The sequence below is a fragment of the Lathyrus oleraceus genome, chromosome 1 (genome assembly GCF_024323335.1).
Source record: "Lathyrus oleraceus cultivar Zhongwan6 chromosome 1, CAAS_Psat_ZW6_1.0, whole genome shotgun sequence".
Classification (NCBI taxonomy): domain Eukaryota; kingdom Viridiplantae; phylum Streptophyta; class Magnoliopsida; order Fabales; family Fabaceae; genus Lathyrus; species Lathyrus oleraceus.
In genome coordinates, this window is record NC_066579.1 from 198839642 (window position 1) to 198866484 (window position 26843).

Below are 26843 nucleotides of genomic sequence, written 5' to 3' on the forward strand. Positions count from 1 at the left end.
TTCATCATGATTTCAGAGGACCAGAGGGTGACAATCAAGAGTATTATCGTCATCTGGATCTTTGTAGAGTTTTGTTTGTGTTTAAGAATCAAGAGCAAATGATCCAGGAGCGATTCATTTATGTCTGATTGTCTGTTCACATTTATCCAGTCAGCAATTCATTTCATTTACAAGACGTTTGCATTTTATACTTGTCATAACATGCTTTGTTTCCGTATAATATTTAGAATATCATTCGGAATAATTTTTTCGGATATACAAGCAGACCGATCGAATCGTTTCTCAACTGTATGTTGGATTAGAGGGCGAAAAAAATTCAAAATTTGAGCTTGAAGATGTCAGTTTTCTTAATCTACGGTTCACGTAGTTTAACGTGATGTGCTCGTTTTATTTTTTCGACTACTTTTTTTGGACGCATTTTAATCAGTCTGATCCTTTTAACCGATCAATTTTTATTTCAAAATCAGATCGAAACCTGTATGTTTCTGAAAATTTTATTTCGCATTTATCATTTTAATGCATTTGATTTATTTATTTATTTGAAAATTTTTACGCCCAATTTTTATTCAATTTTTGACTGATTATTTTTGTTCCATTGCCATAAAAATTGAGAGATTTATTTAGAATTATCTATGTTCTCGATTCAAATTTTAATTTATGTTTGGGTATTTTATTTTAATTAGTAAAATTAGAAAATGGATAATATATTTTTATCAACCAATCCATATAAATTTTGTTTTTGAATTAAAATTTATTTATTTTTGGACCAATGTATAAAGGACACTTGGCTTTGATTGGAGATATTTTCTTCTTTCCCTCTTCTATTCACGTGTCCCCTTTTTCCATTGGTTTATTTTCTTCCTCTCTTTCTCTTTTTCTCTTCTCTCTCTCTCTCTCTCTCTCTCTCTCTCTCTCTTTCTTTTCTTCTCCTTTTTTACTGCTACATCCTTCACAACATACACCACAAAAAAATATCTAAACATAAAATATCTACTCTCTCTCTCTACATCATCAAACCGCCCAACCTTTCTTTCTTTCATGAACATCTACAACCTCACTCATTTTCTTACTAACACATATTCTCTCTGTTAAAACTACAACAACAACTTCATTTAAACCAACTAAAAAAAAACCATAACCATCTTCATCACCATCATCACTACTTTAACTATATAAAACTCTTCACTCTCCACAAACACACATTTTTTCTTCAAACACCACAACTTCTTACAACTACCATCATCAACCTCACCTAACTCATTTCATCTCACTACACCATAACAACAACAACATCTACAACCACAACATCAAACTTACCACAACAACCTTAAACTCATCATCATATTTCTATAAGTTGGAAGCTTTTTTTGTTTCATTTCAAGAGGTTTGTTTCTTTTTGTGTATGTGTGAGTTATGGTTAGAAGTTTGTTTGTGTTTATAGAGAAGTTTGCTTACTTGGTAGAGAAAGAGAGAGGTTAACGAACGAAAGAGGACAGATCGGGAGAGTGGGGGCGCCACCGCACCGCCACCGGTCGGTCGACCACCCTTGTGGTGTTTTCCATCGATATTTGATCGGAAGGGGTGGAGAGGTTTTTACCTTTGTTACTGTTATTTTTTCATGAAAGGAGATGCCACTATTTTGTTTTTTCTAAATATTTTTTCACATCCTCCTGCCACATGTCAACGCATGTGTGGGGGGTCAAAGTTGTTTTTTTCTTTTCCAAATAAATCTCCAAACTAGTAACTTCCACTGCTAGTAAGTTTGTGTTCTCTTCTTTTATTTATTTATTATTATTATTATTATTATTATTATTATTATTATTATTATTATTATTATTATTATTATTATTATTATTATTATTATTTGTATTACTATTATTATGTATTATTAATATTGTTATTATTAGTAGTATTATTACTGTAATTATTTATGAACTATCACTAACATTACTTATCATTACGTACTGTTACCTTCATTGTTATCATCATCATTAAGAATTACAATTTATTGGTTATTGCATATTATTATTCATTATATTATGGTTACTACATATTATTATTATTATTTATTATTCTTGTTAATTATTTTTTTAATTACTATTTGTTTTTATTTTTATTTATTTATTTTTATCTTTTTATTTATGTTTTGTTGATTTATTATGAACATTTTAATTATTATTATTATTAGTTTTTGATTATTGATAATAATAAGTATTGTTATTAATATTTATTTTTATTATTTATCATTATTATTTACTATTATAATTATTATTTGTTTATTATTATTTTTATATTTATTTATTGATTATTGATTATTTATTTTTATTTTTAATTGTTAAAAAGAAAATTTGATTTATTTTTGCTCCGTTGGGTTATTTCTCATAGATGCGTTGCAATTTTGAAGTTAAAATTTCAATTTAACTTCAGAAATTATTTAGACGCATATAGTCTTGTTGACCGGCCTCAGATAGGGTGATTCCTACATGAATCACTTTACGATTGCTTAACATTACGTAAATTATGTAGTTTAATTTTCGAGTTTTACTTCGAGTCCCTTGGCTTTCTCTTGGGCCTTCTTACAACGAGATTCTTTTATTTTTTTCAACTGTCTTTCAAAACTTATATCATTTAACTATCGTATTGTATCCCCATTCGACAAACTGTACCCCCATTCCTAAACATGTGTAATAAATCTACCATTTTCATTTACCTTACTGTACTATTTGATTGTTAACAGAAGATTAAAATCAACCCTTTTAGAAAAGAACAAAAACAAACACTTGATCCAAGGTCGAGTTTTTTTTCCCAAATCAAATCCAAATTGATTGTAAAGCCAAGCACTGCCCCCGCCACATCCAAATTATTTTCATAAGTCAACTTCTGACACTTGATCCAATGTCAAGTTGTCCCCCTATTCTCAAAAGCTTTTCACAATAAAAATGGAAGAAACTGATTAAGTTTAGACTTTCTTTGTTTTGGATGTTAGGATACTGCTGTAGAGCTCAATGTTCAAACATTCGTCTTCCATATTAAAATACAATAATTACTAGAATTAGGTCATTTCTCTTATAGAAGAAAAAGATTGATTGGGTATCGACCTTCTCTTTCCCGATTATTTGGACACTGCTGTAGAGCTCTATGTCTGATTAATCGTCTTCCGTTAATGAATTTTGACCTAATTTACCACATTTTCATAACAAACTTTTGGATGAAAAGAGAGTGATTGGGCTTAGGCCTCTTCCTTTTCGGGCATTCGAGTACTGCAGTAGAGCTCCCTGCTTGGATGCCTGTCTCCGCTTAAAATCAACTCAAACTCATCAAACTTATTTTCCGCCCTCGTGCAACCCCGAAAACATTTTTAGAAAAGAGTATGCAACATCCGTTTTGATGCGAAACAAACAAAGACTTCAGCCTCCAAGAGCGAGCAGCAAGTAAAGGTTTAATCGCTCAAATATGATCCAAGCATCACTCTCTTTAAAAGCAATCCACCCAGTAGTTCTCTTTGGGTAGAACTACGTATGCCTTGAGTTCTTCATAGCACCTGGAGATACGTAGGAGCAGGATTGCGAAATCTTGTCAGGCACATTAATATTAAAAACCCTAAGTCTTTCCTTTCTTTCTTTCTCTTTCCTCACCCGATAAGTAGAAGATCGCAAACGATATCACGCTAACACTCTAACACGAAACTAACTAAATGGGTCCCATCGAGTACGATGGATGTGAGGGGTGCTAATACCTTCCCCTTGCATAACCGACTCCCGAACCCGATTTGGTTGCGACGACCATTTCTTTTTTTTATTTTTGTGGGTTTTATCGATATTTCCCCTTTCCCTCTTTGGGAATAAATAAAGTTCGGTGGCGACTCTGTTTTGTTTATATTTCGAGCGTTCCTTATGCTTGGGTATTTTTCGCGCCGCGACACCACCTTTGTTAAAACCTTTTCATAAAACATTAGCCATAAGTTTGAGTTATCATAGTGGTTGATGTAAATCTCACCTCATCCTTAGTGATTGGATTATAAGTCTTCCATTCTTATTATAGGGTTAACCCCTCACTAGCATGTTGAAGCCTTCCTCACATGGTGGATTGTTGGTTTAGGTTGAGTTTTCTCCCTTTGATAACAAAAGACCTTAAGGTTTTTGATCAAATCAATTCACCAATCTTTGAGATATTTACCCCGAACTACGAGGTTTTAATCCTATCTTTTGCACATATTTTCACAAATACCAACCTACAACACATATTTGCAAAAAGGGTTCCCTTAGAGTACTAAGGATGTTTTGGGTGCGTAAAACCTTCCCATTTCATAACCAACCCCCTTACCTAGATCTCTGACATTTTTATTAGTTTTTGATTTGATAAAACTTCTTACCTTGGATTTTGTTCGCTTTTTAGCCTTTCCTTTGGACAAATAAAAGTGCGGTGGAGACTCGAATTGTATGTTGACTTTTGGTTTAGCCAATAAACCTAAAGGTAACGAAAACCCCGCTACAATTGTGATCACCAATTTCATGCAAAAAGCAAAAAGGAAAAATAATTTGGAAAACAAACATTTAACATGCGATTATTGAATGCATATCATTGTATTAATCAAATTATGCCAACAATGTCTTCACTTCTCCTTTTGGCATGGGAGAAGGGTTTTTAAATAAAATGAACACATTACGTTGACTTATGGATATCTGTTGGAACATCATGAGCGACCCAATTATTGCAGATCCCTCCAGGTATGACAAAGTTGCCAAGGTCTTCCTCTTCATCTTCTTCAATGATGGCAGCAGCTTCCCGATCTTCGACGGTGTGGATGAAACCTCCACTCTGGAACAACCCAAGATCATTGGAAACACCATAAGAATACCCTATACCAGTCTGTGACTTATTATCTTCCATCTTTATCATTTTCCCCAAACCATCAGTTGGACCATGCTCGATGGCCAACTTTGCGTCATTGTAGGAGACAAATGAAGAAAGTCCTTTCCTAGAAGGCTCAGCAATAGATAAGGCTTGGAACGGAGTTCCAACCTCATCCTCATCATCAATGTAGGAAAAGGAAGATAAATGGCTGACCAAGAGAGCCCTCTCTCCCCCTATCACCACCAAATTTTTGTTCTTAACAAACTTCAACTTTTGGTGCAGGGTGGATGTCACGGCGTCTGCCTCGTGAATCCATGGTCTACCAAGCAAACAGCTATATGACGGATGTATATCCATAACCTGGAAAGTGGTATGGAAATCACTAGGTCCAATCTTGATTGGGAGGTCTAATTCACCAATCACAGTTTTACGCGATCCATCAAAAGCTTTTACTACCACTCCACTTTGCCTCATGGGAGGCCCTTGATATGAAAGTTTGGCAAGAGTGGACTTTGGCAATACATTAAGTGATGACCCTGTGTCCACCAACACATTGGACAGAGTATCGTCTTTACAATTCATGAAGATATGTAAAGCCAAATTGTGGTCTTTTCCCTCCTCGGGAAGATCATCATCACAAAAGCTCAAATTGTTGCAGACAGTTATATTTGCAACAATGCTATCAAACTGCTCAATTGTGACATCGTGATCCACGTATGCTACGTCTAACACCCTCTGCAACGCTTCACGGTATGGCTTTGAATTCATCAACAAAGATAGGACAGATATCTTTGATGGAGTTTGAAGCAACTGATCCATAACATTATACTCACTCCTCTTGATGAGCCTCAGCATCTCATCACCATCCTCTTTTAACATGCCAGACTGGCCAACCAGGATAAGAGCTTTATTTGATTTAACAACAACAGGGTCAACACCCTTCATAACATGAACAGACTGATTTGAAGAAGAAGTCCCCACAGGACCAGCAGGACTGACAACATCCTTCTTCGCAACGTCTTCACGGGATTTCGATTGAGCCAAGAAAACACGACCACTACGGGTCACACCACTAACATCGGAAATGCTCACGACAGAGGTTGAGGGCAAGAATACCTCCTTCCTATCTTCTAGCATAACAACATTATAACGGTATGGGACCGCTCTATCTGACACGTACGGGATAGGACCCGCTGGCTTGATCACAAGAGTTGGCGACACTTTCTTTTTGCTGCCATCATACTTAATGACAACAGGATCTGGAATTTTGAATACTGGAGTGATAACATCAACTTCATCCTCATTATGATTCTGAAGTATCTCAATCATCCCCTGGTCTAGCATCTCTTGGATGTCCTTCCTTACTTGACGGCATCCTCTTTCATTGACAATGCACACCTGGCACCTATCATGATCATGATCATAATGACTGTGTTCAAACAACAGCTTATGCATCTCTACCAAGGATTTCCTTATGTCACTCACATAAAGGACTTTATACTTGCCAGGGCACCCCTGAACCATATTGACGGCTTCCTTCCCAGGCCCGGGAAATGGGTTCTTCTTCACATTTGGGCCTACGTCCTCAAAGAACAGTATCCCACTCCTCACAAGATCTTGCACCTTGGTCTTCAAAGGAAAACAATTCTCCACGTCATGTCTGGGTGCACCGGAATGACACACACAGTGAAGTTCGGGCTTGTACCACCATTGGGGATTGGCTAGCATAGCAGGAGGATCACGAGGAGTTATCAGCTTCCTATCAATTAAGGAAGGATAAAGTTCAGCATACGTCATAGGAATCGGGTCAAAAGTCACCCTCTTCCTCTCATAGTTGCTGGTGCTGGTGTTGTTATTGTTGCAAGGTTGGTAAGCCCGTTGTTGTTGACAATGTTGTTGTTGTGGTTGTTGTTGAACTTTTCTAAAAGCAGGTGCTATATGAGCCACCTGGTGTTGGTTGACAGTCGGTCGGATCTCTTTCCTCCTCACAGAGGGTCTTCTCTTGACATGGGAAGAAACAACATGAGTCTCCCCTTCTTTCTTCCTGGCAAATCCCCCATATTTCTTTCCCGAATTGCCATCATCACGAGACAGACGTCCTTCGCGGACTCCCTCTTCTAGCCTCATCCCTATATTTACCATTTCAGTAAATTCCAAGGGAGCACTAGCAATCATGCGCTCATAATAGAAAGAGCTCAAAGTCTTCAGAAAGATCTTTGTCATCTCCTTCTCCTCCAAGGGTGGCATTATCTGAGCTGCCAATTCTCGCCACCTTTGGGCATATTCCTTGAAGGTTTCCTTGTCCTTTTGGGAAATTGCCCTTAGCTAATCTCTGTCTGGAGCCATGTCCACATTATATTTATACTGTTTCACAAAGGTCTCGCCTAGATCGTTGAAAGTGCGGATGCTTGCACTCTCCAGCCCCATATACCAACGGAGCGCAGCACCTGTCAGGCTGTCCTGAAAGTAGTGGATCAGCAGTTGATCATTGTCTGTTTGGGTCGACATTTTGCGAGCATACATCACAAGATGGCTGAGTGGGCATGTGTTTCCCTTGTACTTCTCAAATTCAGGCACTTTGAATTTAACCGGGATCTTTACGTTGGGCACCAAGCACAACTCAGCAGCACTCTTCCTAAAAAGGTCCTTACCTCTCAAAGTTTTCAACTCCTTGCGCAACTCAAGAAATTGATCTTTCATCTCATCCATTTTCTCATATACGTTCGGGCCCTTAGATGGCTCGGAATGATAAATGGTGTCTTCCACACGCGGTAAGGTATGCGCTACAGATGGTGGTACAGACAGGACCGGGCTAGATGCCGGCATAGAAGCAAGAGTGGGAGCGAAACCCTCTGGTACAAAGTTAGATGGAATTCCCTAAGGGAAACCAGCTAGCATACTAGGAGCGAAGTGGGCTGTGGCAGCAGGCACTGTTGAGGTAACCACTTCGGAGACGACAATCCTCGCGGGAGGAGTTGCAGGAGTTGGAGAAGCTTGACTTTGTGCAACAAGGACTGACTCCATCATGGCAGTCAACCTGGAAATCTCTTCCTTCAGATCTCTATTCTCTTGCTCGAGGTGTTCCATGATCTTCTGATGATTTTCTCGGGTGTTGTACCGATGCGTCAGCTTGTCTTCAAAATAAATGAAGAGAAAAGAGTTAGACCACTGTATTAGAGCTCGGAACTAAAACCTGCTTATGCATATGATGCATGCAATGCTTGTGCATATGATTTGTTTTGCAAATGTTCTGAAAATATTAAACTTTTAACGACATATGTGGAATACTCATAGCAATATAATATTTGGAAACTTTTTACACCAAAGAAGTAGTACAATTTTGGTAACCAAATACAATACAAGAGAAAAGGAGAATAAACATCCTATGGAGCCCTAAAAACAATCATCCAAGGCCTTCGAGATCGGAAGATAAGTCGCACGAAGCCTCTTCACCTCTCTCTTATAAGCTGATTCCATGTCGGCCTTCTCCTTGACGAGCTGATCATATCTCTTCTTCCAAAACCTAAATGAGTGAGGTAGGAGAGAAGTAACCACATCATCGGGCTCATCAATAACCTGATGCTCTAGAAACTCTATCGTTGCATCCTTATCCTTAAGCTGCTGAAGAAGCTCCTCACGCTCACGAACCCAAGCATGCGAACGTTCTTCGTCTCTCAACTCCTCTACTCCTTGATTAGGGAGGGTTGAAGGCCCAACCATAACGATAGGGGTAGGTCTCGAATACTTATAAGGCATGCGGTACTCAAGAGCTCTCTTCCTTACCCAAGAGGTGTAAGGTTCCAAAGCAACACAGTTCTTCGGACCAAGCTCATTCCTCCCTTTCCTATGAACCTTGGACCAGGCGCGGACCATCCTATCCTTCAAGTTTTGGGGATCTTTACCCTCTTGAAAGAATAAGCCTTCCAACGAAATGTTGTTAGGTTTATCCTTTAAGGGGAACCCAAGCTGACGGCGAGCCAAAGCAGGATTGTAGTTAATTCCACCACATGTACCAAGAAGAGGTACATTGGAGAATTCACCACAAGAATCAATAATCTGAACGCCATCATAAACATGATTATACCAAGAGATATCATCATTAGTGAGAGACATAAGTCTCGTGGACCACCATAGAGATCCCTTGTTCTCCTTGAAGGCAAGCGTCTGAGGCAAGTGCAAAATAAATCACTTGTACAACAGAGGCAGACAACATACAATGAAACCACCACCCTTTGCATTCCTCATATGCAAAGAGAAATAAGTGTCACCCAACAGAGTCGGAACGGGATTAAGAGAAGAGAAAATCCTAATAGTGTTCACATCCACGAAGTTGTCGATGTTGGGAAATAACACTAGCCCATAGATGATGAGTACAAATATGGCTTCAAAAGCTTCCTTACTCATGGCCTTCCCAAACAAGGTAGCTTTGGCAATCAGAAAATCAGATGGGAGACCTTGAATTCCACCTTTGGTAGTCATATTAGCCACAATGTGAGATACATCCACATGAAGCATGTCAGCAATCTCTTGATAAGACGGAATCTTCTCCAAACCACTGAACGGCAACTGGTCAAGAATAGGTATACCCACATGATAGGCATACTCCTCTAGTGTAGGCAAAAGCTGGAAATCCGGAAAAGTGAAGCACCGATACAAAGGATCGTAGAACGGCACCAACACACTCATCAGACCCTCATCCACCTTGGTAGAAAGAATAGACAGAAGCTTCCCATGGCGAGCTTTGAACTCCAAAGGCTCTAATACATAAGATGCCAAACTCCTTAACTCTTTCAAGTCGGGTTGTCTGAAACTGTACTTCTTCGTATTCCTTCTTTTCTTATCCATGTCTGAAAATTTGCAAATAGACCTCTTAAGTTCCTTGTAAAATCTTTATTGTTGATGACATGAATGCGAATGAATGCATGAATGCATGGATGCAACAAACACACTCAAGGATCAAGCAAGTCACACCATACAAAGGTCACAGGATGGCTCAAGTCATCCTCAATATCAATCATCCATTTTGGTGGATTATGGTTTACACCTTATCAACACCAAAGTTCCATTGATATTGAGGATATACGAGAACGGATCAACCGCGAATCAAGGGTTTGTTGTAAGTCACGAGCATGGAGTCTCGGTTAAGAACCACCCAATGGGAGTGTACTACAGTTTAAACCTAACAATCATGTTCTAAAAAAGGTTCCCATAGTCATCATCCCATCTTTAGGATATTATCGGATAAAACGACTACTCGTCCTCTAAAAATATTCTCAAGAAGAACTCTTATGAGTGTAGTATCGCGTAACAATCGCCTCAAGTCTTACACTTGAACGACCTTCGCACTACGTCCAAAAATAGGCCAAGATGGGCTAGGTATCTAAGTTCCTTGGGTTCTAAGGATTCTATTGGAAAGAGTAATGCCTAACCACGACTACTCATGTGACATTATTGATCCCAATAAGACCTCCACCAAGTGAATGGACTTGCAATTTAACTTGTTAAGGAATATCTCCACAAAGTCAATAAGATTATGCCATTCTCCTATCATAAGTGCACTCGAGTTCGGGTATAAAACTCATCTCACAAGAAACCACCAAGCATACAAGCAATATATATCAAGCAATTCATACATTACAAATAATACATTCATCCCAAATTTGCACAAAAATATGTCACAAATAAATATAAACATACAACACATACAAGCAAAAAGTAGGCTAAACCCACTAGAGAGTTGTCTCCCCAGCAGAGTCGCCACTTTTTTGTAGCGGGGTTTTCGTTACTTTTAGGTTTATTGACTAAACCAAAAGTCAACATACAATTCTAGTCGCCACCACACTTTTATTTGTCCAAAGGAAAGGCTAAAAAGCTAACAAAAGCCAAGTAAGAAGTTTTTCAAATCAAAAACTAATAAAAATGTCATAGATCTAGGTAAGGGGGTTGGTTATGAAATGGGAAGGTTTTACGCACCCAAAACATCCTTAGTACTATAAGGGAACCCTTTTTGCAAATATGTGTTATAGGTCGGTATTTGTGAAAAGATTTGTGCAAAAGATTGGAGGGATGAGAAGAGAATAGATTATATTTACAAATTTTGTTGTTTGAATGGATGAACCCATTGCCTACGTACCATCACAAAGGAGGATCAAAACCTCGTAGTTCGGGGTAAAAATCTCAAAGATTGGTGAATTGATTTGATCAAAAGCCTCAAGGTCTTTTGTTATCAAAGGGAGAAAACTTAACCTAAACCAACAATCCACCATGTAAGGAAGGCTTTAACATGCTAGTGAGGGGTTAACACTATAATAAGCATGGAAGACTTATAATCCAATCACTAAGGATGAGGTGAGATTTACATCAACCACTATGATAACTCAAACCTATGGCTAATGTATTTTAAAAGGTTTTAACAAGTGGCCATTGGAACCACAAAACAACTTGGAATGAGTTATATTTACAAGTTAAAGTTATTTATAAAATGAGGTCAAAGTTGGATTAAGGTTTATTCACAATGAGTATTTATGAAAAGAGTTTTGAAAACTCAAATGCATAAGGCCTAGGTTTCTAATTTGAAACAAAGTCAAAGTTTGAAGAAAAAGATTTTGGCTTGGTTAGAGTGGGGAGAAGAAGAGAAGGGCTAGTCCTAAAGCACACAAAGATAAGAGGGGAAAGATAAACCCTTGGAGTTCCTTTTCTTGAAATAGAGATGACTTAAGATGCTCCTTTCCTTTGGACTTAACACACAAACAAGCAATCAAACAATTTGAATTCAAGCTCCTAGGATCTCCATTTGGCTTGGCTCTTAACTTGACTACTCATGACAATGATCCTCCTTTCACAATTTTAAGATGGGATCCCTATCACACAAGAGAAAACATCAAAAAGTTCACAACACAATAAGGGGAATGGACAAAGAATAAGTTTAGAGAAGTCCTTTGAGATCAATTTTGAATTTTAGCATTCTAAAGGCATGAGGCCTAGTTGCTCTTCAACAAATTTTGCATTCTAAAGGCATGAGGCCTAGTTGCTCTTGAACTCCTTTAAGCATAGGTAAGTCCTAATTCTAAGTCCTTTCTCCTTTTGCAATTGGTTCAGAGAAAACAAACACAAAGCAAACACAAGATAACAATATATCTATATACAATAATGGGCTCAAATGAGCAAAAGAAAAAATGACATAAAATAAAATATGTGCTCAAGTGAGCAAAGTGAAAATCAATATGAATAATGAGCAAGAAATAAATGACATTAAAAATAAATGACAAGAAATTAAATGCTCAAATTAAAGTTAGTAGTTAGTAAAGTTATGTTAGCTTGTCATAAGACAATGTAGCGCTATGTTAAGCAATCGTAAGTGGATTAATGTAGTAGTCACACCTATCTGAGGTCGGTCAATAAAAATATAGGCAAAGAACACAAGTTAGAGATCATGACTAGTAAGCCAAGCTCCATAAACTTGCCATGCCAAACAAAAGGGGAAGGGACTTGTATTGACTTTAGGTTATTTGCTTGACTAAGAAGCAACCTATCTTTGACACAAAACAACTCACTTGATCATGGATCAAGTTGAGTTTGGTTTGGATCAAAGAAGGTTAAACTTCTCATTTGTCAAGACCAACCATAAGACTTTAACTCATTGGCCATTGATGGAAAGAAAGGGATGAAGATGAAGGGAGGGGAAAATAAGACCACAACAAAATCCAATTGATCAAATATGAATCAAATCAACATCAACCAACACCAAACAGAAAAGAAATGAAGATAACAAGTCAAAGAGTCAATGGTATTTTTTTGGTATTTTTTGAATTAAAATAAAATGAAAATAAAAAATAAACAAATAAGGTCAAACCTCAAATTCAATTCAAAACAACTTCAATGAGTCCAATTAAATTCTCATAGGTTCAACATAGTCAAACAATCTTTGACTAATTTTCTCATAAATTTTTGAAATCAGAAAGTAATTAAAAACAATTAAAAATAGCATAATATGAATTAAAATCTCAAATATTCTCTAAACAATCAAGAAATTGTTAAGACCATTTTTCATTGACTTATCATGATCCATAGATGCTATAAAAATATTTTTGGATTTTTCAAAAGTCAGAAAGTATTTTAAAATGAATTAAAACCATTACAAATCAAATAATCCATGAAAAATATCAAATGAAGTCACAAAAATAATTAAAAATCATAATATGAAACTAGATTTTTCAAATTTTTTGGAATTGGTCTCATATTTCTATGACTTCAAATGAATTTTCTATGAATTTTTGAAAATCAAATGAATTAACGGAAAATCAAAGAAAATGGAATAAATGGAAAAAACCACAACCGCGTGATGGAGCTCATTAATTGACGTGGCCTCAAGGGACGGTCCAGATCATAGGGAACACGGTGCATCCAAGTCAAACGCGCTATAACATGTATTAAAATAAGTAAACACAATGGATGCACACGATTAGATCCTGAACACAAGATCCAAAGGCCATGAAGGTGAACACGTGGTGATGGTGGTGGAAACCACCATCTTCTCCAGCGAGACAACCACTTCCGGCCACCAATTGCAGGAAATAAAAACTTAATGAAAATTGAAAACAAGGCCATGAAAATGAAGCTCGTGTGATGGAGATTATCACTGTACCATTGGATCTTCCTCACTCTTCCTATATTGAGAGAAATGTGAAGGAGAAGATCATGGTGTTCAAACTGTAAGCTCATGAAATGATGAATTGAAAGCACCGATGGCTTGCCTCAAGTGTGAGGACTTCAGAAAACCACACAAACACAAGAATGCTACATTGAATTAAGAGTTCTAGATCCAAAAAGTTTGAATGTATACCTCTGAATTGAAGCACTTCTGGCCACGAATCCTCCAAGTTCCTTGCTCCTCTTTGATATATGGATGTAGTGGAAGTGAAAGGTTAAGGAATTAGGCTTTAAAGTTCAGCTAATGATGCTGAATTTCAAGCTCGAAAGTGAGAACAATTTCTGAACAATTCCTTTGGTATGGCCATGGTTTTAATGCTGCAAAAATTCAGATCTCCAGAAGGTTAGCAAATGAATGAGAGGGAACCTCTATTTATAGCTGAAGGTATCAGGTCACACGATTCTTTCATGTGCACGACAATTTGAACTTTGATGTGCATGGGCTTGTACAGGCGTGTGGAAGGCCCAATGATGGATGCAAAAGCTTACTGAGTTCATATGGAAAGGATTTGGACGTGTACATGAAATGGAAACAACTTGCATACCAAGTTATAACATGAAATATCCAAAATGCACCTAAATGAAGATAATTTCGAAACTCACAAATGGTAGATCCAAAAGAGTAATGTGAGTAATGGTTGGAAATCCCTTGAAATAAGGAACAAAAGTCATGTTGGGAAAAAATTCATTTGGCATGTGAAAATTGATGAAAACTGGCTGTGAAAATCCAAGTACAAAACATGTTCAAAATACTTTAAAAATTTCATCAAAACAAGCTCAATCAAACCCCTCTGTCTTCATGATATAATCTTCAAATGAAAAATATACAACATCAAAGTTGTAGAGATTTTCAAGGTGATCAATTTAGACTCAAATTTTGCATCATTTGGATTTTCTATGACAAAGTTATGGGCATTTGAAGTTGGGTACTTTTTCAAATTCAATGAATTAGGTCCAAGATGACCTATAATTTTTTGTATTATCACATGTATTTATTTTATGATTATGAAATTTTGTCCAACATAACATTTGAAGTATACATCTTAAGATTTCCAATTCAATTGGTCTCACCTCAAAATCATAAAAAATAAAGAAGTTAGGTCCTTGGAAAGTTGACCCAAAATTAGGGTTTCAATCAAATGACCTATAATGTTTTGAAATGAATGATGACCTTCCAAGTTTCAAATGGATTTTTTATGAACATGAAAGTTGTTCACATGGTTCTTACCAAGTCTCAAGATTTCCATTTCATTTGGTATCACTTCAAAATCATAAAAATTAAGGAAGTTATGCCCTTGGTAAGTTGATCCAAAATTAGGGTTTCAGTCAAAATGACCTATAATGTTTTGAAATTAATGATGACCTTACACGTTTCAAATGTATTGTTTGTGAACATTAAAGTTGTTCATATGGTTATTAAGAACACGTTTTCTCTTGGGGACATCTTCATTTGACAAACACATCAAAATTTATATCTCAGTGATCCTCAGTTTAGTCAGATGACTTGACTGGTCAACTTTTCAAGGCCAAACTTCCAATCTTGATGAATAAATGATTGAGGATCCTCAAATAGTCCCATATATGCATAAAATTATGAATGAAAGAACTTCCCTTGATTAAATTTGATCATAGGTTGAGGTTGCTTCATGGGCAAGACACAGTCAAAGCATAGTGAAATTAGGGTTTCCTTGGGAAACAATCTTCAAGCCCTTTGGGCTATCTTGATCAAATTGGAAAATTGAGATACTTGGGAGACATATATGATGATTAGGAGCTTTGTGGACCATTGTCATGCTTTTTCTCATCTTCATCTAGTCATTTCATTGGGCTTAGAAGCCTCCTAGGAGCATTGGAGCACATGATCACTTGAGCTTCAAAACACAAGGAGTTAGTGACATATTTTTGTGCTTTTGGTTAGTAATCAAATAAGAAAATCAATAATATACAATACAAGCAGGCTTGGTGGTCTAAAAATACTTAAACAAATCCCAACCCTAGGGTTAAGGAGCCAAACATGCTATGATCCTTGAGGCAATGCACTTGTGCAATAACATGATGCCATGAGGGATCTTAGGGTCAAAATGAGGGTATTACAATAGGATAAATTTGGTATCCCCTCGTTGTGGTCCATTGTTTCCTGGTCGCTAAAATTTTGCCTATGACTGTCAAAGAGTGTTACAGCGTGTGTGCTAGCTTTGATGCTCTCCTCTTTCATGACTTTCATGCAACACTGACTAAATACTTGCCCAGTCATTAACACTACACTCCATATTTCACCTCTGGTTGAGAAAGTAGAAGCCAACCTATAATAGGTCGATCTTACCAAGGTGGTTATTGGCAGATTTCTAATTCCTTTGAATACCCTATTCATGCATTCCACGAGGTTTGTTGTCATGTGGCCCCATAGACAACCTCCGTCAAATTCCCTTGTCCACTTCTCTACTGGTATGTTATTCAACCATCTTCCTGCGTCTTCATTAGACAGTCTAATATCATCATGATAATATTGAAATGACGGCAGAGTTAGAGCATACCCAGCATTCACCACCTTCTTGCGAAGATTCTTATCTTTTATTGCACGCATGAATTTTTGTGCAATATGTCTAATGCAATAGACATGGGTAGAAGGAGGATCATGACATCCGTTGTCATGGTTGTCGTAGGCACTCTCAATGGCAACATTTCAATCAGAAATCAAACAGAGATTCGCTTATGGAGCCACATGCGTTCTTAGATGTCGAAGAAAGAAACCCCATCCACCCGCCATTTCACCTTCAACCAGAGCAAAGGCAATGGGAAATACATTGTTGTTGCCGTCTTGTGCAACCTCCATAAGCAAAGTACCCTTGTATTTATCGTATAACCAAGTGCCGTCAATTTGAATAATAGGTTTGCAGAATGCGAAACCTTTGATGCATGGGTCAAACGCCCAAAAGAGACAGTGAAAGATTCTATTACCTGTAACACAGGTTCCATCTGGCATCATTGTTGGCAATGTCTCCATAATTGCCACAGTTCCTGGGACATATGTTTTTAGTGCCCATAAAAACCGTGGCAATTCTTTGTATGAATCCTCCCAGTTGTCGAATACATGTTCAATAGCCTTTGTCCTCGCAATCCAGGATTTCTTGTAAGGTGGAGTATAATTATATCTTGTTCTGATATGGGATATAATTATACTCACCTTCACTGATGGATCTTTATTAACCAACGGCAGAATGTCTTGACATATCAATGCAGCACTTAATTTACGGTGATCTTGTTCAACGTTAGTTGCAATGCAACTTTGAGGTGGGTCTATTGAAGCTATCTCCCAAGAGTCGTTTTTATTTTTGTAAGACGCAGCCAACCAAAACATTTAAAGGATGTTGCGACATTTGATGACATACCTTCTCGAATCAGTGGGTTTCACTGTAAAATCAGCATAGTTGTTCATGTGGAATTTTTTGATATCTCGCACACATTTTTCTTTGGCACGAAACATGTCTCCCACCTTTAATTCTCCTTCTGATCATGGATATGGGTTATAGAAAACACTGTTGGATGTTTCATCATCATGCAAATCCATGTTTGTCATATGTTGAGGCGGATTGTAGAAACGACTAGGAGGTATTGGCGGTGGTTGATCATCATCTTCAATGTCGTTGTTCAGCATGTGATCAACCTGTATCTCGGTCTCCTCTTCTTCTTCATCAATGATGTTCACTTCTGCTTCTGGGTTGACGTCATCTGACCATTATGGATCAAATTCACCAGATTCATCCTGACTAGTTATTTGATACTGCTGAGATGGTATACATGGTTGAAGAGTAATATACAACTCAATACAATTGCAGCCTGAATGTTCATGACTAACAAACATGTATTCAACATCTTCATCATCCCGTATCTTAAGCGGGAAAAACTTGCATTGACTGTTCTAAAAAATATTGGATTTTGATACGTGATCTTTGACACAATACCCGATCCTATACATAACTTGTATTATTTTTTTCAAATGCAAGAAGGTTGCATTTCTCTTGATCGTAAGTCGAATGGTATCGGTGTTTCGAAAACAAAAACCGTATAACTCAGACTCGTATATTTCACCATTGCAGTGAACGTTGACACTATATTTTGGTGAAGATGACATCGTGCAGATGAAAACTATTTTCTGGCTACAGATGAATGTGGGTTGACTCTTGGATGTTGATAGTAAGATACTTAAATAGGTGAGTGATTTGTCTCACATGCAAGCTAGTTCAAAGTGATGTGTCGCACATGCAAGCTAGTCCGAAATCATGTGTCAACCATGCAAGCTACTCATAAGTGACATGTCCAGCATGCAAGAGAGAGGACAGCCACGTGTCACACATGCAAACACACACTCCAAATGAATTGACGCCTCCTTACATTCCTTGCACATGGGCGCCAATCCATTTGGCGACACCATGTCTTGCATGCATGCAGACCTCGAAACCAAGCAACCAGACCTATGTGTGTCATGCATGTCCCTATGGAGGCGCCAATTTGAATGGCAGAACCATGTACAAAATGCACATGAGCGCCAATTCATTTGGCTACCACATGCAAACATAATTTTCCATGCTCCAATTCATTTGCCTATAAATTCATCCACACCATCAACACTTCTTCCACACCATCACTCACTACTTCTTCTACAATTTCATCTGCAACAACTTCTTGTAGTTTCATCTGCACCAACCTCTTTCATCCCCGACAAAATGTTTATCCTCACAATGGGCGAATCGCACTGAGGAACGGTAGCAAACATAACAACTTATGTAAGCGTTTTATTGTTTTGTTATTTGTTTTAATAAAGTCCCTTTTAATAACATATCAACTTAGTAAAGTTTTTTGTTCTTTCTTTTATAGGATGTTTCAAGGTTCCGGACTCGGGTCCACGAATATGTCCACATGGACCCGATGATTCAACCTTATGTTGAACTCGCCGATTTTGGACATATAAGCAAAATTTTATCTTGGTAGGGAGATAACAAATTCATTCTTGCTTTATGCGAAAGATGGCGTCCCGAGACACACACATTCTGGTTCCCAACTGGTGAGTGTACCATGACGTTAGAAGACGTCTACATGCTTTTGGGACTGCCCATTGAAGGTAAGGCTGTAAATGGTAAAACCAACTATGCAAATTCAATTTGCATGGACCTCTTGGAGACTGATTTGTTAGATGATAACTCAAGAGGTCAAGGTATACTCCTTTCACGCCTTAAGTCATACTATAACAGTTTATACTTAGATGAGCACTCTATCGAAGATGCTCGAATAATAAAAACTAGGTGTTACATTATGCTTTTAATTGGTTCTTTTTTATTTCCCGAAGGTAGTGGTTCTAGTATGCATATTGTGTATTTACCTTTACTTAGAGATGTAGATAGAATAGGAAGTTACATTTGGGGATCTGCTTGTCTGGTCTATCTCTATAACTTTTTGTGCAAAAACTCACACAAAGACACATCTACCTTTTCTAGATGTGCTATTTTGCTCCAAGCATGGGGTTGGTCAAGACTACCGTACCTAGCACCCGTCAACAACAACCCTTTCACATTCTCGTATGCACAAAAGTAAGTTGTTTAAATTGCTATATATTTACTTACTTCTTTAGAGATTATTATCTCTAACTAATATTTTTACCTTTTTGGTGTAGATGGTCTGCACATGGTATGAGTTATAACAGATGTCCTAGACATTGTATTACTCAGTATCGCAATCTGTTGGATCACCTTCGACCGACAGACGTAAGGATAATAACCTCATTATTTCGTTATAATTTGTTAACTTTTTCTACCAAGATTATAATCCAAGTTACTTTCACATTTAAGTTCATTTGGCATCCATACCTAAATTTGGATCATGACCATGAGGTCAACGCTGAAGATGCGGCCGTATGGACTGCATGCACACCGATAATACGATTCACAACTATGGAGATGTAGAACAGTGATCGTGTGAAGTTGCAGTTCGGTATGCCCCAAAATATCCCAGATCCCCCAGCAAGCCTAGGAGAATGGCATCTGCATAAAGCTAATGACCAATGGAATTTCAATCCATGGCAAAGCTTCGCAAGATCAGAGTGTCGCTAATGGAAGCACCGCCATGACCATGTCTTAACTGACGCAGTCATGCCAAATGAAGAAAAACCAAGTTGTACTTATATGGCTTGGTACAAATCGGTTGGTTTTCAGTTCATCGTCGAGGATATGTACCTGTACGACCAACGCCAACAAACTTACACACCATACACCTCAACATCTAACCCCCAACAACATTGTCAGACTGGATACACATAACCCCCTGTCCGTCAAACTTTCCGTTCCACCAACATACAAACATACAACCAAAACATGCCATACACCCAACCTCAATACCAAGAGCATACCCCATACCACCACCAACAAATTGATCATAAACCTGAGACCCAACATCGCTTCGCACCCAACACATCACCCAACCAAAGTCATCTTAGCCATAACACCCAACGATCATTCAACACCAATCGCCCCTCCTCCTACCATAGCCAAGAAGCCCAAACCTCACAAAACCAAAAACTCCAACAATCCTATCTCTACCAAACACCCCAATAATATTTCCAACCTTTCCTCTACGCATCATTCACACCCATGTCTCCCTTCAACCGTCCCGGTCGCCCACCAATGAGTCAAACACAACCCAACTACTCTGGCATGGGTCATGAACTCAGCTACAGCGGTATGATAACGTGAAAACGTATCGTATTTTTGGCTTCATATGTATTGCTTTTTACTTGATTAACACTTATTATTACGCAGTATTTTACGTTTATTGCAGGTATTTATCGAATGAAAGGTTTACAGCAAGGAAAGTGGAAAATAGCAAAAAGGAAAGAAAAAGAGAATAAAATGGAGAAAAATAGAGATAATGGACCACCACACCAAATGGGCTTGTGAAGCCCATCACCTAGATGTGTGGCGCCCGCCACATGAACCAAAGGAGGTGGTGGCGCCCACCACCAAGCATGAAGAGGTTGTGGCGCTCGCCACAGAGTAAAGGACTAGGGTTGTGGCAATCGCCACAACCTAGTCTTCCCTACTTTTTCTCCATGATTATAGCCACGAATCCACTCACCTTCGGCTACAAATTAGGGATGTGCAAAATATATAAGGAGGTTAGGTTCTACACGCCAATCTCTCTCTTCTTCCAGCTTTCAATCTACGGATTATTTTTTAGTCAGAATTATTTTCTTTTAGTTTCCTAGGCAGTTTTTCCTACTTTGTAACAGTGATAGTTTCTCCACATCGGGGACTATTGAAATTTATTTTACGCATTTGAATTCAATTATAACGGTTACTCATTACAAAAGCCTGCCGACATTATTTTTATCGAAGAATCAAGATTCAGTTCCAGTTCTCAATTCGTAATCCAGGTTTTATTTTGATTGCTATTTTATTTATTTATGCCTTATTGCATGTTTGATTTTCCAAATACCATGTCTGTTACCGGATCCATGGTGTTAGTTTTTATAAAACTTATTTTTCTGGTTTTAGTTTCTTATTTTAATTAAACTGTTTTTCGTACGAGAGTACAAAACAAAATAAGGTTAAGGTCAACAAGAACGAGAGTTTGAGATTTTAACTAGATAGCTGAAACTAGGCATTAATCCTAAACACAACGAGAGCGCTTTAGGATTAATTAGACTTTATTCATATTCAAAAATTACTTTTAAATTCAAAATGAGATCGCGAGAGCCAAGCATTCTGGTTTAGGAGTATGGTCAGAGTCAATAAAAACGAGAGTGTGAGACCAAGTCCTTTCTATAAATAATTTCTACTGAAGAATATTTTGACCAATAAGATTACACCAACTATCTATCGAATCCCCGAAGTTTGATGCGTTACATACCGATATCCCTCTATCACATATCTTTATTAATATTCTAATTTACCTTATAGTTATTTCTCTTCATCCCTCTAATCTTAGAACGATCATCAGCCTTAGATTTACATAGTAACATTAGATAACAATATGTTTGATTATTAGTCCTCGTGGGTTCGATAATCTTTAAAACTACGCGATAGGACTGTGCACTTGCAGTCAGGATTCCCATAGACTTACTAAGTCGCGATCAAGTTTTTGGCGCCGCTGCCGGGGACTAATTTAGTCGATATCGTAACTCTAGTGTTACCCAGTATAGACTAAGGAAAACAATTATTTTTCCCTTTCTACATTTGTCGAGTGTATGCCAAGTACTCGCTCTCAAGGCGAGAAATTAAAGCTACAGTTCGACGAACCTGAGTCTTATCATAGATTAGAACGCCGGATACGAGACTTGATATGAGAACGTCGTATCAAGCTAAATCTTCCTGACCTTAACATCCCTATTTCTGAGTCAGTTATTAAACCAGATATGGCCGAAGGAGTGCAAAATCGTTCTCTTAAGTACTCTGCAATCCCTTCGTGGGATGAACCACATAACAACATCGCTGCCCCTACCATCGAGGCCAATAATTTTGAGCTAAATCCTTCGTTGTTGTCAGCCGTACAGCAAAACCAATTTTCAGGTAGTCCTACGGAGGACCTGAACCTACATTTGTCAGTGTTTTTGCAATACGCAGACACAGTGAAAGCGAATGGTGTCAGCCCAGAAGCTATAAGACTACGTTTTTTCCTATTCTCATTAAGAGATAGAGCTAGAGCTTGGCTTCAGTCTCTACCATCCAACTCTGTCACTACATGGAACGAGTTGAAGAAAGTTTTCTTAGCCCAATATTTCCCACCTAGTAAGACATTTATGCTAAGAGCCCAAATAAACGGGTTTAAACAAAAAGATAATGAATCACTTTTTGAAGCTTGGGAGAGATACAAAGACATGATGAGGCTTTGTCCACATCATGGTCTAAAAGAATGGTTGATTATCCATACCTTTTACAATGGTCTCTTGTACAACACAGGATTAACAATAGACGCCGCCACAGGTGGCGCACTGATGGATAAACCCTACAATGAGGCCTATCAACTCATTAAAAGTATGGCCCAGAATCAGTACCAGTGGGGAAGAGAAAGAACCTCTGTAGAGAAACCTCCAACGAAATGCGGCATGTACGAATTAAGCAGTCTTGACCATATTAACGCCAAGGTAGATGCTCTTACTCAAAAGATAGACAACTTGACCATAACACCTGCAGCCACCATGGCTGCCGTAGCACCAAACTGCGAGATATGAGGAGTTCAAGGCCATGCTGCCCCAGAATGTCAACTCTTGACAGGAACCTCCACACACCAGGTGAACTATGCTCAAGGAAACCCTTACTCAAACACCTATAACCCAGGGTGGAAGAACCATCCTAACTTTTCGTATAAAAATAAAAATGCATTGTATGCACCTAACCAAGCACCTGATGTACCACCAGGATATCATAAAGCTGCCACAAATACTCAAAATGCTCCTAGGAAGTCAAACCTAGAAATAATGATGGAAAACTTCATAGCTACCCAAGCCCAAACAAATAAGGATTTCCTAAACCAAAACATACACAATAGTGAGCAAATCAAGCAGCTAGCAAACAAGGTAGACTCATTAGCCACCCACAACAAAATGTTGGAAACACAAATCTCGCAAGTGGCTCAACAACAAGCACCTACTGTTGCTCCTGCAAGCACATTTCCTAGACAGCCGCAACCAAACTCGAAAGGTCATGCAAATGCTATTATACTACGAAGTGGGACATAACTAGACAGACCGATCGACCCTAGAACTCAAAACCCATCCATGCATCAAGACCCTGGTAAGGTAACTAAGAAGGAAGACGAACAAGAGGAAGATAAAAACAAAGAGGTCGTAGAGATAGAAGAACCTTATGTGCCCCCACCACCGTATAAACCCCTATCCTTTATCCTCAAAGACTTGTTAAATCCAAAAGTGTAGGGCAATTTAAAAAATTCGTGGAGCTTCTAAAACAATTGAATATCACAATACCCTTTACAGAAGCTATCACTCAAATGCCCTCATATGCTAAGTTTCTCAAAGAAATCTTATCTAACAAAAAGAAGATAGAGGATAACGAAACCATTACACTTACTATTGAGTGTAGTGCCATAATACAAAATAATATGCCTCATAAGCTGAAAGACCCGGGTAGTTTCTCCATACCCAGTGTAATCAGAAAGTTTGTCATCGATAAAGCACTATGCGACTTAGGAGATAGTATTACTTTAATACCCTTGTCCATATGCGGAAGGATAAAAATGGGAGAACTAAGACCTACGAGGACGTCCGTACAACTTGTAGATCGTTCTGTTAAATTTCCCATAGGTATGCTAGAAAACGTCCCGGTACGCATATGACAATTCTATATTCCTACTGATTTTATAACCATGTATATAAAAGAGGATTCCAACATCCCTATCATATTAGGAAGACCATTCCTAGCTACAGCTGGAGCTATTATAGATGTTAAGAAAGTCAAGCTAACCTTTGAAGTTGGTGAGGAAAAAGTCGAATTCATTTTGACGCAATTCCTAAAGGCACCAGCTATAAACGATACCTGTTGTCTACTAGATGTCATCGATGAATGCATACGAGAGATGGAGAATGAACAAACATCATACTCCGAAATACTGAAAATTCCAAGGCCTCCTACTTTTGAAGATGAAAATTTAAGTAAGGAATACCTAGATGACAACCTAAGCGAATGCGTAGCACTAACGTCCGATCATATGCCTTGCCCAAAGAAACCAGCCCTAGAACTTAAGACGTTACCCAAAAATCTAAGGTACGAATTCCTAGACATTGAACTTGAGCGACATGTAATAGTAAATGCAGACTTAGGGCAGATAGAGGAAGACAATAAGCCCTTCCTTATGCATGCATCACATAATGCAAGAGGAAGACAATAAGACCTCTAGAGAACATTAGAGAAGGATAAATCCCATTCTGAGTGATGTAGTAAAGAAAGAAGTGCAAAACCTGTTAGAAGCAGGTATTATCTACCCGATATCCGATAGTCAATGGGTCAGCCCAGTACATGTCGTACTGAAGAAGGGATGCGTCATAGTTGTTAATAATGAAAAAGGAGAATCTATAGCACAAAGAGTGATTACTGGAAGTAGAATGTGTATTGATTATAAAAAATTAAACAAAGCCACTCAGAAGGATCATTTTCCTTTACCGTTTATTGATCAAATGCTTGAACGATTAGCTAAGCATTCTCACTTCTACTACTTAAACGGTTATTCGGGATTTTTCCAAATCCCTATTCATCCCGACGACCAAGAGAAAACGACTTTCACATGTCCCTATGGTACATTCGCCTACCGATGAATACCATTCAGACTGCGTAACACTCCCACAATATTCCAAAGATGCATGATGTTAATTTTCGCTGATTTCATAGATGACATCATGGAAGTCTTCATGGACGATTTCTCTGTATGCTAACAGAGCTTAGAAGGATGCTTATCGAACCTTGAAATGGTACTAAAAAGATGCGTAGAAGTGAACCTCATGCTAAACTGGGAAAAATGCCATTTCATGGTCCGACAAGGAATCGTACTCGGACACATAGTATCCGATAAGGGGATTGAAGTCGACAAGGCTAAAATAGAAGTTATAGAAAACCTTCAGCCTCCGAAAACTGTAAGAGAAATACAAAGCTTCTTAGGACACACCGGTTTCTACCGGCGATTCAATAAAGATTTCTCAAAAATCACCAAATCACTGACTGGCTTATTGATGAAATACGCCAAATTCATCTTTAATGACAAATGCTTAGCGGCGTTTGAACAACTGAAAATAGCTCTTATTACCGCACCTATCATACAACCGCCCGATTGAAGATTACCCTTTGAAATCATGTGTGACGCTAGTGACTATGCTATAGGCGTAATCTTAGGATAAAGAAGGGATAAGAAACTTCATGCAATATACTATGCAAGTAGAACCCTAGACCTTGCACATATGAATTATGCCACCACAGAAAAGGAACTTTTAGCCGTAGTGTTCGCTCTACATAAATTTCGTTCCTACCTAGTAGGAGCAAAGATAATTATCTATACCGACCATGCTACAATTAGGTACCTGTTAAACAAAAAGGACTCCAAACCAAGACTCCTAAGGTGGATCTTGCTATTACAAGAGTTTGACCTAGAAATCAAAGATAAAAGGGGCACTAAAAACGTCGTGGCCGATCACTTGTCAAGAATGGAAGGTATTGAACCTGAACAAGTGCCTATAAACGATGATTTCTCGTACAAAAGAATCACATCCCAACTGGAAAGCAATACAACTAAAGATGCATTAACCCATAAGGATACCAAAACAAACGAGGTAGTGGAAGCAATTTACACCGAAACCACACTACCATGGTACGCTGACTTCGTCAACTCCTTAGCAGCTGGGGTGCTCCCACCAGACTTGACCTACCAACAAAAGAAAAAATTCTTCCACGATCTTAAACATTATTATTGAGATGAGCCTCTGCTTTTCAAGAGAGGCGCCGACGGCATTTTCCGTCGATGTGTCCCCGAAGATGAGGTAGAAAACGTAATCTCCCACTGTAATTCTGCTCCCTATGGAGGACATGCAAGCACCTCAAAGACTTGCGCTAAGATCTTGCAAGCCTCTTTTGGCCCACTCTATGGAAAGATGTCCACATCGCGATCACAAATTGCGACCGGTGTCAACGCACAGGCAACATATCTAAACGCGACGAAATGCCATTTAAAGTCATTTTGGAAGTAGAAGTCTTCGATGTTTGGGGAATCGATTTTATGGGACCTTTCCCATCTTCTTTTGGTAACAAGTATATCCTTGTTGCGGTCGATTACGTATCAAAATGGATTGAGGCCATAGCCTCTCCAACGAATGACACACGAGTGGTAATTAGACTCTTTAAGCGTATAATCTTCCCTAGATTCGGAGTGCCGAGACTTATCATCATTGATGGTGGTTCCCATTTCATTTCAAGGATTTTTGAAAAGCTATTACTGAAATATGGAGTCCGACACCGCGTAGCAACACCCTATCACCCACAGACGAGTGGGCAAGTAGAAGTCTCAAACCGGGAAATTAAACAAATCTTAGAAAAGACGGTTGCCACCTCTAGGAAAGATTGGTCCTCAAAATTACCAGAAGCCCCGTGGGCATATAGGACAACTTATAAGACCCCAATAGGAACCACACCTTTTAAGCTAGTTTATAGAAAATCATGTCATCTTCCGGTAGAATTAGAACATAAAGCATATTGGGCCATTAAGACCCTTAATCTCAATTATACTTCCGCAGG

At 38.3% G+C, this 26843-nt stretch overlaps 2 protein-coding genes and 1 non-coding gene across 3 annotated transcripts in view; 2 read left to right on the forward strand and 1 right to left on the reverse strand.

Annotated features, from left to right (window-relative positions):
• Positions 1 to 905: 905 nt before the first annotated feature.
• The window catches only part of LOC127127339 (uncharacterized), an 83612-nt gene continuing 57674 nt past the window's right edge, over positions 906 to 26843 (forward strand). Inside the window, exon 1 of the mRNA XM_051056502.1 lies at positions 906 to 1384. The gene's annotated coding sequence lies outside the window, so the exon portion shown is untranslated. The remainder of the gene's footprint in view (positions 1385 to 26843) is intronic.
• LOC127099384 (uncharacterized) lies at positions 21968 to 22783 on the forward strand. The gene is made up of 2 exons (XM_051037386.1): positions 21968 to 22220; positions 22512 to 22783. Exons 1-2 carry the CDS (start codon positions 21968 to 21970, stop codon positions 22781 to 22783), a joined length of 525 nt encoding a protein of 174 aa, XP_050893343.1.
• Positions 22352 to 22458, reverse strand: LOC127117030 (small nucleolar RNA R71). The gene has a single exon (XR_007801794.1). It is a non-coding gene; the product is annotated as a small nucleolar RNA R71 (small nucleolar RNA).